Genomic DNA, 16,286 nt, shown 5'->3' with positions numbered 1-16,286 from the left:
GTTAAGCTTTTAAGCTGTTGAGGGCTGTGACTGCAGATGGAATGAATGATTTTTTGTAGATTGTTTTCCTGGCCCGTGGAATTTAAGCATAAAAAACGCAGACACTCAGAGCCGTGTCAGGAGTCGTTCCGGCAGAGTACTGCCCCCAGCCTCTTTTAGGTTCAGTCAATCAGTCAGTTATGAGTGAATGGAATCAGTGGACCCAGCAAGTTCCTTAGTGGAGGTTAGAGAATATAGCATCACTATTCTATGACCACTTTCTAATAGGCCTTTGTCACACATTTCGGGCCCTATCTTTGACCTGGCACAAAGCGGCACCAAGGACAAAACACAAGTGTCTTTACTATTTTCCAACCGGTGCAATTGTCATTTTCCCATTCAGTGCCCACTTTGTGTAAATAGCAAATGCATTTGCACCTATCTGAGCGCCCATGGGCATGTTGGTCTTAAAATGAGGTGTGGTCAGGCACATTGTTGGTGTATTGCAGTCTTGAGGCATTTCAAAGCAACTGTGTGACTCACCAAAAAAAAGCAGGCCTGAAGTCAATGTTGCAGTTTTCACTGTTATTTTAAGTGCATATTATCAAGATAGTAATGTGTGCCTACATAGGCAGGAGCACAATGCGCGCCCACTCTGCTTGTACCACACACAGGTACGGCCTGCTTCACCTCAGGGACCTTTGAGTGAATTCTCTCATCATAGATGATCTGTTCTTGTGCTTTCACTTGCATACATGAACAGATCCATTTCCTTCTTGCCTGGCACATCCACCAATATAATAACTAGGTGCAAGCAAGCTAGCTTTTAAAGGTAATGGGAGATGGCACTCTTATTAGTTTATTGCATTTTACACCCAAAACTGACTGATTGATTGATGGATGATTAATTAAGAGACGCACACATGTAGCGAGACAGATATGCCGGGATAACGTTACCGCTAGCATGGTTAATAGTAAATTACATCCAATAGCTGCATTAGCAACCGACACGTATTCGCAAAACTTACCTGGTAATCCAACCTCCTCCGTGACTTTTGCCCATGCCTTCTCCTTCTTGGTGCGGTCCCTGTACAGAACACAGGTTGTGTCGTACAGCTCCAGTAGCCCGGCAGCCCGCACACGGCAGCCCGGCAGCCCGCACACGGCAGCCCGGCAGCCCGCACACGGCAGCCCGGCAACCCGCACACGGCAGCCTGGCAGCCCGGTAGCCCGCACACAGCAACAATAATATTGTCCTCAATTTTTCGATTTCCTTTGGCAGTTCTTGACATAGGTGACGTAGGGAGAATATCAACACTGATTGGCTATTGCGTCAAAAGTTGAAATTTTTCAACTTGCGCGATGAGGCGTTGGACGTGATGAAGCGTCATCGTGTGTATCACGTCGAACTCTCCGCCTGGCCCGAAATCACATGTAATCACATCTTTGCATTGACTTTTAATATAAACTTGATGCGCAAATTTGCGTTATTGCGTCCGGTGTGAACACACCTTAAGGCCCCGTTTACACGACAACAGTTCTGATGAAAATGGAAAACTTGTTCCTTTGCGTTCCATGTTTATACAATAACGCTGTGAGAACAATCATCGCACACACGGATCCGCAAAAACAACTGAAAATGTTGTAGTGTGCATGCCAGGACAATGGGTGGCGGTGTAACTTTGCAATGTAACACCACAGAGTAGCACCGCGCGCCTGTGTACAAACGCTTTGGCGGTGTTGTTGTTTTCCTGTTCGCACATGGCTGAAAACGTCATAGTCTTGCACGAAGTGGGGCCGTGTCGTCATCGTTTTCACAAGAATTTTGTATTGCCAGTTTACACGGCGGCGGGTAAGTGGCGTTATCAAAAACATTCCACCCTGGAATCCGGTTTGAAAAGTTTGCATTTTCAAGCACCTAAAATGCAGTTGTTGTGTAAATGAAAGGCCAAAATGCAACAAAAGTTTACCATTCTTTGTGAAAACTGTTGTCGTGTAAACGGCCCCTAAGTACAGTTAAGGCTGAATTATGCTTCTGCGGAAGAAGAGCGTACGGGGGTTGTGCGAAGCTTACGGGGGTTGTGCGACTGCCGCAGAGCCTTGCCGCGCGCCTTGCCACGCGCCTCCCAAAAATTGTAACTATGCGGACCCTACGCAGCCCCACAAGAGCTGTGATTGGTCCGCCGAAGTACATCATTTCCTGCATTTCGTTGCAACCGGCATCACATTCTGTTGTTGTGCCGGCCGGCAGCGCCATTTTAAAACAACTGTTGTCTCTCGACTCGTCAGTTGTGTTTGAAAACTTTGGAGAATGCTGGATCTCAAGATGGTGCCGCTCTAGTGGCAGCTTGTTGCAGCAGCTCCCGTTCACTTGAACGTGTTTTTCCATTTTTTTCTAGTTTAATCTTAACTTTTATTTCTATTTAATTATTTATTGGTTTCTTTAACTGATCAGTGCACTATGGAGACCAAAGTCGCCGTGCTTGTTCTGGTCTTTCTTTTGTTTTTTTCACTTTTTTCGTCCGTGTCTGGGGACCGCGTACGGGACCCCATTGTTTACAGTAGGGATCAGCTGTTGGCCCTCCGTGGCACCACGGTGCTGCCCCACGAGAGGCCCGACGTTCCCCGGGAGTTGAAGAGGAGGAGACGGGGGAGCTGTGCCGGAGCTGCTCACCGCGCTAGAAGGAGGAGATACAGACCCGTCCTCCCGTCCATCATCATGGGGAATGTGAGATCTCTTCCCAATAAGATGGACGAGTTAGCGGCACTGACTCGGCACCAGAGGGACTACCGGGAGTGCAGCATCATGATGTTTACGGAAACATGGCTGACTGCGCTGACCCCAGACACGGCTGCGGACCTGGACGGCTTTCAAGCTGGTGCGGGCGGACAGGACGAGGGAGAGCGGTAAGAGGAAAGGAGGAGGGCTGGCAGTGTTTGTGAACGATAGATGGTGTAACTCTGGCCACATCACTATTAAAGAACAGCTATGCTGCAGGGACATTGAACTGTTAGCTGTTAGTATGAGGCCATATTACCTGCTGCGGGAATTCTCGCATGTTATCGCGCTAGCTGCGTATATCCCCCCCTCCGCTAACGCTGATGCAGCCTGTGATGTTCTCCACTGTCACAAGCAGGCTGCAGACAGAGCACCCACAGAACCTCCTTCTTATCTCTGGGGACTTTAATCATGCCTCTCCACCCTCCACTCTGCCCACTTTCACCCAGTATGTTACATGTTGCACTAGGGACAGGAAGATACTGGATTTGTGTTATTCCAACACCAAGGAGGCATACACTTCATCACCCCATGATTCCCATGGAGAGGACATTGATAGTCTCACACAATGCATAACGGACTATATTAACTTTTGTGTGGAAAACACTACCCACCAGGACTGTACAGTGTTTTTCCAACAGTAAACCGTGGATTAACCCTGACATAAAGGCTCTCCTTAAGGAGAAGAAGAGGGCAGTCTGGAAATAAGGACGAGCTGAAGGCTGTGCAGAGGGAGTTGAGAAGGAAGATCAGAGAGGGGAAGAACACCTACAGGAGGAAGATGGAGGACCAGCTGCAGCAGAAAGATGTCTGTGGAGTCTGGAAAGGCCTGAAAACCATCTCTGGCCACAAGAAACCTGACTCCCAAGCTACTGGGGACCAAAAGTGGGCTGATGATCTGAACATATTCTTCAATAGATTTGATCAGTCATCTGCCCCTCCCCCAGCCCAGTCCTCCATGCTGCAGCCCCCCCTCTCTGCACCCACATTCTGCCCAAATTCCTTCCCCTCCCCCTCTACAACACTCAGCTCACAGCCACCCCCCACTTCTCACCTCATCAACCCAACCCCCCCACTCACACCCTCCAGCACACAGCCCCCCTGCTCCAACCTGTCTCTCACAACGACCCAGGTGAGAAACCAGCTCCGGAGGATCAAGGCAAGAAAGGCTGCAGGTCCAGACGGCATCAGCTCCAGACTCCTCAAGTCCTGCGCAGATCAGCTGTGCGGGATTGTTGAGCACATGTTCAACCTGAGCCTGAAGCTGAGGAGAGTGCCACAGCTGTGGAAAACATCCTGCGTGGTACCTGTGCCCAAGACTCCGCACCCCAAGGATCTCAACAGTTACAGGCCGGTGGCACTAACATCCCACCTGATGAAGACCCTGGAGCGGCTGGTCCTTGTTCACCTCCGCCCCCTGGTGGGACCATCACTGGATCCACTTCAGTTTGCCTACCAGCCTGGCATTGGGGTGGATGACGCTGTGATCTTCCTCCAACACCGAGCTCTCTCTCACCTGGAGAAACCTGGGAGCACTGTGAGAATCATGTTTTTTGACTTCTCCAGTGCTTTTAACACCATACAGCCTGTACTTCTGAGAGACAAGCTGGAGCACACCGGGGTGGACCATCACCTCACACACTGGATTTTGGACTATCTCACCAACCGTCCACAGTATGTGAGGACCCGGGACTGTGTGTCCGACACGGTTGTCTGCAGCACGGGGGCCCCGCAGGGAACGGTCCCGGCTCCATTCCTCTTCACCCTCTATACTGCAGACTTCTCATACAACACACCCACCTGTCACCTGCAGAAGTTCTCTGATGACTCTGCAATCGTCGGCCTCATCACAGATGGGGATGACGGAGAGTACAGAGAACTGACGCAGGACTTTGTGGACTAGTGCCAGCGGAACTGCCTCCAGATCAACGCGGGAAAAACCAAAGAACTGGTGGTGGATTTCCGCAAACGAGCACTCTGCCCCCCGACACCAGTGAACATCAAGGGAATGGATATTGAGATAGTGACATCTTACAAGTACTTGGGCGTTCACTTGAACAATAAACTGGACTGGACACACAACACAACTGCACTTTATAAGAAAGGCCAGAGCAGACTCTATCTGCTCAGGAGACTGAGTTCTTTTGGAGTGCAGGGGGCACTCCTGAAGACCTTTTATGACACCGTGGTGGCATCAGCCATCTTTTATGGAGTGGTCTGCTGGGGGAGCAGCATCTCGACGGCTGACAGAAAGAGACTTGATAAGGAAGGCCAGCTCTGTCCTGGGATGCCCCCTCGACTCAGTGGAGGCGGTAGGTGAGAGGAGGATGATGGCTAAGCTGTCATCCATGATTGTGAACGACTCCCATCCCCTGCAGGACACTTTAACTACACTGGAGAGCAGGTCCTTCCTTCCTGCAGCCGTCAGACTCTATAACAACCAGTGCTCCCAGTAGACCACACACTCTCCAGGACTGCACTGACTGCACTATAATGCACATTCTCAGCACCTTAACTGCCCCCCACTCCCCACCACCACCACACACACACACACACACACACACACACACACACACACACACACACACACACTGCACTACTGGGTCATAACACGTAAAGACGGGAGGGAAGGGGTGATCCCATAAGGCTGGATCAAGTCTGACAGTTCCTGAATCCCAGTACCGGGCGTCAGGTTCTGCCACTTGGTCTCATGGTTTCACACTAACCCTGAACCTCCGTCGGAGCGTGTTGTTCCTCAGGTTTAGGTTTTTTCTTCTGTTGTTTAAATTTAGAATGTTTATATTGCTTTTGCTATTTATTATCTGTTTATACTGCTTTATAATGTAAATTATGCTTCATATCTTGCTATCCACTTTGCTGCTGTAATGCGTGAAATTTCCCCACTGTGGGACTAATAAAGGAATATCTTATCTTATCTTATCTTATCTTATTGCACAGAAGAACGCCTGGCCAAGGAGGTGCGCAAATACATTTTTGAGTTTTCGTGCATCTGTTGTTTTGGTCAAAGTCAAAGTCCAGGGCTGTTTTTTAGTCCCAGTCCGCCCCTGCTTACGTGTACCGGTTAGCAGACGAGCAGCAGCATTCTGGACTAAGTGTAAGCGGGAGATGGAGGCCTGACTAATGCCGACATACAAGGCATTACAATAGTCAAGACGGGATGTCATAAAAGCATGCATAACCATTTCAAACCCAGAACGCGATAAGAAGGGTTTGACCTTGGACAGCCGCCTAAGCTGAAAAAAGCTCTTTCGCACCACAGCATTTATCTGTCTGTCCATTTTTAGGTCAGAGTCAGTTTTCACCCCTAGACTGGTAGCAGTTGGCTTCACAAAAGATTCAAGGGGGCCCAGATCACCAGGAGGAAACACATGTACATTGCTGGGACCCAACACCATGACTTCAGTTTTGTCGTTGTTAAAATTTAAAAAGTTTAAAGCTACCCATGCTTTGACATCTTCCAAGCATGCAAACAAAGGTTTTAAAGAGTCAGGATTGTTTCGCTGCAAAGGCAGGTAGATTTGACTGTCATCTGCATAACAATGGAAGGAGACACCGTGTTTTCTAAAAATAGATCCTAGGGGAAGCAAGTACAGCATAAATAAAATTGGCCCAAGGATTGAGCCTTGAGGCACTCCGCAGTGGAGAGATGCTGTGGAGGATACCGCATCCCCCAGGCTGACGCAGAAGGTCCTTTCAGACAGGTATGACCCAAAAAACTCCAAAGCTGAACCTTTTATGCCAACCCAGTGCTCCAGGCGAATAAGCAAAATACTGTGATCTACTGTGTCAAACGCCACAGTTAGATCTAACAGTACGAGAATGAGAGAGTCGCCAGAGTCTGTGGCCAAAAAAATGTCATTAAAAATTTTTAGGAGTGCAGTCTCAGTACTGTGCAGCGCCTTGTAACCCGACTGAAACACCTCCAAAATGCCATGGGTGTTCAGAAATGACAACAGTTGGACAATTGCAATTTTTTCTAAAGCTTTAGAATGAAACGGGAGCTTGGAAATCAGCCTAAAATTAGACAGAACAGAGGCGTCAAGGTTGAGCTTCTTAATAAGCGGTTGCACCACAGCATGTTTAAAATTTGCTGGTACATCTCCTGCAAGGCTCTTGTTCATGATTTTTTGAACAGTAGGTCCTATAACCCTGATAGTCTCTTTAACAAGGCGTGGGGGAAGGACGTCTAAGGGGGAGCCAGAGGGTTTCATGTGGGAAATAATTTCCTCTAACTGAGAGAGAGAGACAGGCTCAAAACGGCTAAAGGTGGCAGGGCAGGTGACTGTAATAGAGGGGTCATGCGTCGGGGTAGAGATGCTGGTTCTAATGTTGGCTACTTTATCAATAAAAAATTGTAGAAAGAGCTCACATGTTTCAGAGGAGGCATCGAGACAGACAGACTGGGGGACATCCAGAATATCATTAATAGTTTTAAAGAGAACCCGAGGCTTGTGACAAGTAGTTAAAACAATATCTGACAAATATTTTATCTTTTCAGCTTTGACAGTTTGCTGACACATGCGCCAGCTGTCCCTCAAAATGTCAAAGGACACCTGTAGCTTGTCTTTTTTCCACTGACACTCAGCCCTCCTGCATTCTCTTCTGGCTTTTCATGTGCTGTCGTTTAACCAGGGCTCAGAAATGGGTTTACAACATCTGTTTTTTAAGGGGGCGACAGTATCAAGAATTTGTAAACAAGTGGAGTCAAAGCAAGAGGTTAGCTCATCTGTGTTTACACACACTGGACTGGCTGAGCTAGCTAGGCCTACAGTAGCGCTGGTAAATGCAGACGAGAAACGAAAGACAGTGAAAGGGTTAAGCATACGGCATCGACGAGCTGGTGCGAGTTGTTTGTCAATGTAACATTGCAGAGATACATCAAACAAAACAGGCATGTGGTCAGAAAAGAAAGCACCATAAACTTAAATATTAGAAACGGGTAAACCATATGATAAGACAAGATCAAGTGTGTGTCCGTGCTCTTGTGTGGGACCGGTCACAGACTGCACAAGATCAAAAGAAGCAATGAGATTTAAAAAATCTCTAGTCAGCGGCTTGGAGGGACAACATACGTGTATGTTCATATCACCAATGATTAAAGCGTGATCATACTTAGGCATTACTTCCGCCAGAAAATTAGAGAAGTCCGTAATCAAGTTCTTATTGTATTTTGGAGGCCGGTATATCACTGCACACAGCACAGGGCGAGAATGACCGAGCTCAAACATTAACAGCTCAAAGCTGGAGAAAGCGACCGAGGACAGCTGTTTACAGTCAAAGTTTTGTTTGAAAACGGTCACAATTCCCCCTCCCCGACCAGTCGTCCACGGAGCGCTGAAATACGCACAGCTGGGCGGTAAAAGTTCGGAGAAGGAGCTTGACTCAACAGCGTTCTGCCAAGTCTCTGTGATGCACAAGAAATCCAGTTCGCGTGCGACGAAGAAGTCATTTAGGATGAACGTTTTGTTCGCTAGCGATCTAGCATTCACCAGGGCGATCCTTGTGGGAGTTGGAGCAACAAGCCGATCATCTGCGCGGGAAGCTCGAGCCAGAGGTCGAAGTTTGCGGGGGTTCACCCCTCCTCTGCGCAGACAGGCAGAGCAGGTGCGGGAATTGAAGTCCTTGCCGATGACAGGCACCAACCAGGTGCCGACAGTCTCCAGAGAACGACGGGAGACGAAGTAGTGGCGGGTCAATCCATATCCGGCCAAAGTAGAGGCTGATGAAGACACCAGAGAGGCTTTCAGCTTCACCAGTCGCCCGCTGCGTTACCCGGGCTCTGAGGCATCTCCGACAGGGAGGAAGAGCCGCTACCCGGAAGAGGTGAGCAGGTATTCCCGTCAGAAGTGGTGGAGGAAAAGTTTTCTGTCCTTGATGAAACTTGATCAGATTATCACTAGCGAACCGAATATCCAGGAGTGCTTGGTGATCGTAGGCCAGTAGAGGGTTGACTTTCTCAGTGACAAGCGGCAAAACCAGTACAAACACAAACAAAACCGACAGCGGCAGACGGACGGCCACACACACTGGCGCCATCTTGCATCACAAAGGTGGCAGTGGAGCTGGGGAGGTTGTCTGGGTAAACACACTGGACGTCAGTTCAGGACTTCAGTAAAGGGGTAAACACACTGGACTTCAGTTCAGTCTAAATAAACAAGGCAGGTGTGAAAGCCATCTTGAAAGGTACACTATTTTGCTATTTGGAGGATGTGTATAAGATGTAGTGTTCATTAGTCTTGGCAGTGTTCTCCAGGTTAATTTTTGGCTGGTGATTCCCAATCTGGGTTTAATATCTGAGTGTGTGTCTACTGTCCAGCAGCATCTATCCAGTGGCAGTGCAGCACTTTGTCCAATGACAGGAAGTTCCTGCTGGACATGCTCTACTCCAAAAGCTCTTCTGCAGTACCTCTACCAACAGCTACCAACACCATCGCAGAAGAAAGGAACGTCCTCCCTGGTGAGAGTGCCAATTGTCTTGGATCATTTATGTCTATTTTAAGTTGACCTTACAGAACACAATGGGCCTCATTCACTAAGATGTGCATAGAAATGTTCTTTGTGCACAAAATATGTGCATATGCAAGATTACTGCCAGATTCACAACATGTGCGTTCCAGACAATTTTGTTCTTATCCCTGTTAGGATTAAGGCATAAATTACCAGGTGATCCAAAACTTGGTTTACAGATAGTGGGCATACCATACAAAGGGCCCTATAAAATCCGTTTTATTTTTTCCCAAATTCCGTTTTATTTTTTCCCAAATTCTGTTTTTTCTGTTTTAATTTTTGGAAATAAAAGAAGAACATAATAAATTTTCTTGAAGGAGCAGATGTTTAACAGTAAGCTTGACTCCAATAATTTAACAATATGTTAAATTATTATTTGTTTTAAAAATGTAAATTACTTATCAAACAGACCTAACAATTCAGCTACCAATGAATGAGCAGTAGTATGCATGTGACAACATAGATTGAAAAATAAGCCAAAGTGATACCACTTCTCTGAATAGACAAGCTAAGCCAGTGTGCTGCTGTTAGCCAGTGAAAATAGAGCGGAGTGGTAACTCTTCACTTTGTTACACAATCCATGTCTGTGCACTGCTGTAGCCTGGAAAGTTTCTTTGTCTTTTGGTTGTTGTTGTAATTATTTTTCTTTGTGGTGCGGGTGCAGATGAAACGACTGGAGGGGTTGTGCCACCCAGATTTGTTTCTCTCCATTTAATTTTCCTCTGATATACGTTCATATTCCACACAAAAACAGCATTTCATTCAAATTATGTAAAATTCCGTGATATTCCACGTTAACAATAGATTCTGTTTTATTTGGCTAATTCCGCAATTGTCGCGGAAATTATAGGGCCCTACATACAACACATAAAGACAGGACAGGCCTATGGCATGACTCAGTTACTTTTGGCTGTTCCTCTTGGTCCAGAATAGTGGATTTGCATGCATGTCTCAAATGGCTAATTGTTGAGGGGAGAATAAAAACTCAGTAAGTTTGATGTTTCCTGAATCACCTTTCTCTGTTGAAAAATAAGGATACTTAAAGTAAACATAACAAATAAGCTGCAATGTTAATGTGTTGCAGATGTCCAAATCATGCTACATTATATGTAACAAAAGACCATATTTTACTGTTTTAACATTACCACCAGTACAAGGAGACCAGACTCCGGTCCGTTGTGAGTTCTGGAAATACAAGCAAGTATGATATGTCTATTTTACCTCCTCTCAGGTGGTGATTTGGGTGGTGTGGGCCACCTGGCAGAGCGTCTGTCCAACCTTAAAGCCCGATCAGCCGAAGTCACCACCCCTACAGAGGACAGCACCTCCCGCAGGGTGGAGCTGGAGGGGCTGGAGGGATCTGCCCGAGCGGCCCGCGCCAGGCTTGCTGAGGAACAACAGGTCGGTTGCTGTCTGATTATGTAGTCCTATCCAACAGTGTTTCTTTAAAATCTGTACAGTCTAAGGCAACGTCCTCACGGAAACAATTTAAAAAAAAAATTCTTTCTGTTTCAACCTTCTGTTCACATGAAAACGCCATTTTCCTTTCGTATTGTGGATGATGAAAAACATACAAACATATATAAATAAATGGGACAGCAGAATCGTCACCTCCGGCCACAATACAGCATTGATGCAGAGAACCATGCCCGCCGGCTGGAAACTACCCAGATGACCCCGTTGGGTGCCGGGGGCTGTTGTGATGCCTGGGACCAGCTGCAGCCCAGTGCTGCAACATTGCGGATTAAAGACCTCGACTTCTCTGACCTCCAGGACGATGAGGACATTGATGTCCTTGACATAGATGCCTTTGACTCCTCCTCCTCCTCTGGCCTTCCTCCTCCTGCTCCACCCATACCAGGCTTGGCTGCAGCACCGCCCCCTCTGCCTCCTCTCCCTCCTCTCCCTCCGCCTCCCCCAGGTGCTCCAAGAGGAATAGCTCCGCCCCCCCCACCACCTCCTCCCCCCGGCGCTCCCCCCCCTCCTCCCCCTCCGACCTCTTCCACAATGGAGGGATTGCTGTTGAAGAAGAAGAAGAAGACAGTGAAGTTATTCTGGAGGGAGCTGAAGCAAGCCGAAAGCCCCCGGAGATGTCGATTTGGCCGTGGGACAGTTTGGGCATCACTGGACAAGGTGGTGATCGACACAGCTCGTCTGGAGCACCTGTTTGAGTCCAAGGCCAAGGATTTGCCTCTTGCTAAGGTAACTAGACTTCTTTGTTTTTTTTTATTTTTTATTTTTTTTTTATTTTATTTTGTTGTTTGCCTTGCAGAAAGAAAGAATGTGTCTCATATCCACTGGGAATAATGATAAAAAATAGGCCATCACTGAAATGTTGACAAGAAATATTGACTATGATAGCTTTGAAATTCAGTCTGTTGATAACACAACAATAGATGGAGGGCAATATTATGAATATCTAGGTATTTGGATCGATGAAAATCTTACTTTTAAGGTCCATATTGATAATGTTGTTATCAAAGCTCAGACTGACATTGGACTTTCTGTTTAGAAACAAATCTTACTTTCCATTGCTTATGAGAGAAAAAATTGTACAAGCAGTTTTCCCGTTGGAGCTGGATTATGGGGAGCTTATTTGTGGGTGGGTGGCCAGTTCCATGCTCAACCCTTCAGATGCAATATATTACTTCGTTTTAAGATTAATTGCTGAGGATAGTTATGAGACACACCATTGCCTTCTGTATCAAAAAACTCACTCTGTCTGTGAAGAGGGATCAGCACTAGTTCTTATTATCTGTACAGCTATTTTACAATAGCTGTCCAACCTGCACTTTCACATTTTAGCATTCTTAATTGGACCTTGTTTTGAGCTAACAGCCATGTATTGTTTTTATTGCTTTTTGTTTTGAAGTTGTGTCTGCATCTATTGTATGTACCTTGGTGCCACTGAAAATGAGGGCTCTGCCTCAATGTGTTTTCTGTGGTTTCAGTAAATAAAATGATGATGAAATGCAAAATACAACAAAGTCAGCATGGTGCAAACCAAAGAAAACCACTTGTATGTGGGATCACACCCCTACAAGGTCAGGAGTCTGCTTGTTTGAAATGTTGCTGCTGCTGTGTATTGTTTTTAAATTACATTTTTGTGGAATGAATATGTTTAGAAGGGAGCAGAGGTGAAGAAGTTGGAAATCCTGGTTCTTGACCCCAAGAGGAGTAATGCCATCAACATCGGCATGACTGTCTTGCCAGCTGTTCATGTCATCAAGACTGCCATCCTCAACTTTGATGAGTTTGCCATCAGTAAGGAGGGAATAGAGGTAGGAACCACATCCAGCCAGCAGAGGGCACTCTGAAAATGGGAATAAGATTTATACTGACCTTATACCTTAGTGATTACCAGTTAATACTGTCCTTGTGATTAGAGATTAATGTAAGGCTAAAGATTAGTATTCTTCTAGGTTTAGAGATTACTGCTGTCCTAATGATTAGCAATTAGAACTTTCCTGGAGATTAGAGATTAATACTGTGCCTGTTCTTAGATATTTGTAATGTCACACTGATTAGATTATTGCTGTCCAAGAGATTAGAGACTGTTGTTGTTTTGTCATTCACTGTTTGAAGAATTAGAATAATATGGCCCTCATATTCTAATGGTGATTAGAGATTTATTCTATGTCAGTGATTAAAGATTAATATTATTTTAGTAATTAGAAATTACCTCTGTCTCAGTGATTAGGGATTTATCCTGTTGTCATGGAGAGTGGTCTCATCCAAAGTGAATAGAGATTAGTCCCTTCCGTGTGATTAAAGACCATAGAACACCAGCAGAGATAAACTAAACTAGACTACACTTAGTTTTAGACTTTAGATTTTACTCAGAATCAACACAACTAGACTAGACAAAACCAAACTAAACCAAATTTAATTAAACTGAATTACATCACACTAAGCCAGACAATACCAGCTCACATAAATTAAACAAACTAAACCAGAACTGAACTTTGGTACAGCGCATTGGATTGGATAGTTCCCTGTGTGTTATATCAGTCCACAGGGTAGCAAAAATGTCCCCATTAGATAGATAGCACTGATTCTTGGGAATTTGGATAAAACAGGTTTTAATTTTGAAAAAAAAAGTGCGTTAAATTACAAAATCTGAAGGTATATCATTATAGGCCAAGGTCTTGGCTGTTCAGCAATGTACCGGTGCAACCTCCTCATTTTGCATTTTTTTCATAAAATAGGTTTTTCCAGTTATTAGGCTACTTTGTTTTTGTCAACACCGTCAGCGTAATGTTTTTTTTTTTTTTTTAATTTGAAAAACATATTTTTGTATTAAAGAGACTAATATAATATCTAATATTGGTGCTGTTAATAACTCAACAGCACCAAAGAAACAGATTGTAAGCATATTCATTTACAACCAATATAACTGCCTCTGACGGTGGTGACACTAATCTGACGGTGGTGACAGTGGCATCATTACAACATTCATTTCCAAAATTTATACCACTCAAGTCAGCGGCTTCTTGCTTAACAACTTTATTTAACTATTTGGTACAAAAAATAACAATCCTGAGCACTGTTATAAGCATTTTTCAGACTTCAGTCATCACCGTCAGACAGAAAACCTGACGGTGGTGACGTCTGATGGTGGAGACAAAAACCTGCTCTTTCACATGATAAGCATGAGTTGTTCACATTAGCCATCTTGTTTCCCCCCTGTTGCTACCTACATCAGACCTCTTCTTAAAAAGTATACATTTATTCCATAATCTAATATAATATTTTTTATACAGAAGTGACGGTATTGACAATTTATGGTTGTGACAGTAGCAGTGTCTGAAAATATGAAGAGATTTAAGAGAAAATAGCAAACTTCCAGGAGCCTGAGTGGTCTTGAAGCATGCAGTAGAACTGAAGGTTTGAAAAGGGAACCTCAGGAATGTAATTGACCTTGTAGTTTTTTTATTATTATTTTTTAAATATATATCTGACGGTGGTGACGAATATGTGGGACACATTTTGAGCAACCACAAAATAATAGTAAATATTGTTCAAAACCCATCGTTTGTAGTTTTTAATACATATTATGATGTACTCTTTCATGTGGTAAAGATATTATTCAATGAAATTATTACTTTTTGTTGTTTTAATCAAGTTGAAATGATTATCTCCCATCTGAGGACAACTGGTTTTGTAGGCCATGGGCCAACATATAATCATTAAATTAATACAAATTAAAAATAAACCTATAAAAGAACTTTACAAATGTGCAAAGGAAATCCGTGTATCATTCATTCTTTCTATTTTCAATTGCCAATCAAAAATTAAAAAATGCAAAAGTGACTGGTTATTTTGTTATTTGTTTTTTAATCTAACACCAAAATCCAAAATATGCCTGTTTTTTCATAGTTCAATTTTAGGCTCGGATCAAAAATACTAAATGGAAAAACGGGAATCAGGACTGAATTTGATTTTATTATTTAATTGGTCCGGTTTACGTGACCCAGACGTTTGGTAATGAGCGGTAGCTCACAGCAGATCACAGCAGCCAGGAGCATTCAGTCCCGCCACCCTGATCACCGCCACCATGGATAGTTATTACGTGTTGTTTCGAGGACCAAAGCGTGTGACTCTAAAAGAAGAGGACATGACAACCGAAAAAATCAGCTGAGCTTCTTAACAATGATGGGTAGTAGCTCCGGAGACCTTCTTAATCGATCTGGGAAACCTGGCCCTTTTCTGTGAAATTGCACAGTGGCGGTTCTGCCTATGTTGCCGCCCTAGGCGAAATTAGTGGCTTGCGCCCTTCTATGTCACTACTCCTACCGCGGCGTCAGTCGGCCGCGGCATCAGGTGGGCCGGCCGCGGCACCGGACGGCATCAGGCGGGCCGGCCGCGGCACCGGACGGCATCAGGCGGGCCGGCCGCGGCACCGGACGGTACCACGCCCACCCGGTCAGGTCTGCCGGATCTGACAGGTGAGCCTCCGGTGCTGCTCAGCTCAGCTGATTTTTTCAGTTGTCATGTCCTCTTCTTTTAGAGCCACACGCTTTGGTCCTCGAAACAACACGTAATAACTATCCATGGTGGCGGTGATCAGGGTGGCGGGACTGAATGCACCTGGCTGCTGTGATCTGCTGTGAGCTACCGCTCATTACCAAACTTCTGGGTCACGTAAACTGGACCAATTAAATAATAAAATCAAATTCAGTCCTGATTCCCGTTTTTCCATTTCATATTTTTGATCCGAGCCTAAAATTGAACTATGAAAAAACAGGCATATTTTGGATTTTGGTGTTAGATTAAAAAACTAATAACAAAATAACCAGTCACTTTTTCATTTTTTCATTTTTGATTGGCAATTGAAAATAGAAAGAACGAATGATACACGGATTAAAGGACCCCCTGATTATGCCCTTGATTCTTTTTATTCATTAAAATGTTGTAAATTTCCAGCAGAAATAGCATTTTTCTTAGTGGGACATGATTTATCCAAATTCTCAAGAATCAGTGATAGATAGATAGATAGATAGATAGATAGATAGATAGATAGATATACTTTATTGATCCCAAACTGGGAAATATTTGCTCTGTGCTCCTCTGGGCTGCTAATCCACAACACTGTATTTGTCTCTTTGTTTCACCACTGGCGGTTCTGGGGAGGGGCCAGCAGGGGCCAGTGCCCCCGTAACACTGAGTCTGGACCCGCTGTGGCCCCCCCTCCGAACAAAGATTATACATTGTGATGTGGCTTTCACATAGGGCGCGGTTTGGGCTGCGCTCTGTGCTGGGTACAGAGCACAAACATCTATGACTGCACAGACTTGCGCAGAGCGAGAAGGGCGCTCGTATGCGGCACACGTATGCGGCGCTGGCTGCTATGCGACTGAAACAGATGCTAGGAAGTAGTTTTCCGTTCTGCCGCAATTTTTCTCAGGCGGACAATACAGCAGCTTTGGATGCACCATGTAAATAGGCAAATACATTCTTTAATTTATGGATTAGCTGAACTAATGCTTCTTAATAAATT

General features: G+C 45.1%; 1 protein-coding gene across 10 annotated transcripts in view; it reads left to right on the top strand.

Moving 5' to 3' along the window:
- The window catches only part of fhod1 (formin homology 2 domain containing 1), a 196,861-nt gene that overhangs the window by 141,298 nt on the left and 39,277 nt on the right, over window positions 1–16,286 (top strand). For 7 of the 10 annotated variants that reach the window (XR_003930106.1, XM_030078385.1, XM_030078377.1 and 4 more), the window contains 4 exons: window positions 9,096–9,236; window positions 10,518–10,687; window positions 10,886–11,488; window positions 12,412–12,567. Coding sequence is in view for 9 of the 10 variants with exons in the window: in XM_030078385.1 (XP_029934245.1) it covers window positions 9,096–9,236; window positions 10,518–10,687; window positions 10,886–11,488; window positions 12,412–12,567 (1,070 nt within the window). In the remaining variant the exon portion in view is untranslated. The remainder of the gene's footprint in view (window positions 1–9,095; window positions 9,237–10,517; window positions 10,688–10,885; window positions 11,489–12,411; window positions 12,568–16,286) is intronic. The other 3 variants (XM_030078358.1, XM_030078343.1, XM_030078333.1) reach the window with 2 other exon arrangements.

This window comes from Myripristis murdjan, chromosome 3, assembly GCF_902150065.1.
Source record: "Myripristis murdjan chromosome 3, fMyrMur1.1, whole genome shotgun sequence".
In the NCBI taxonomy this organism is placed as follows: Eukaryota; Metazoa; Chordata; class Actinopteri; order Holocentriformes; family Holocentridae; genus Myripristis; species Myripristis murdjan.
Note: the sequence above shows the minus strand (reverse complement) of the source record. Positions and strands in the feature narration are given on the sequence as shown.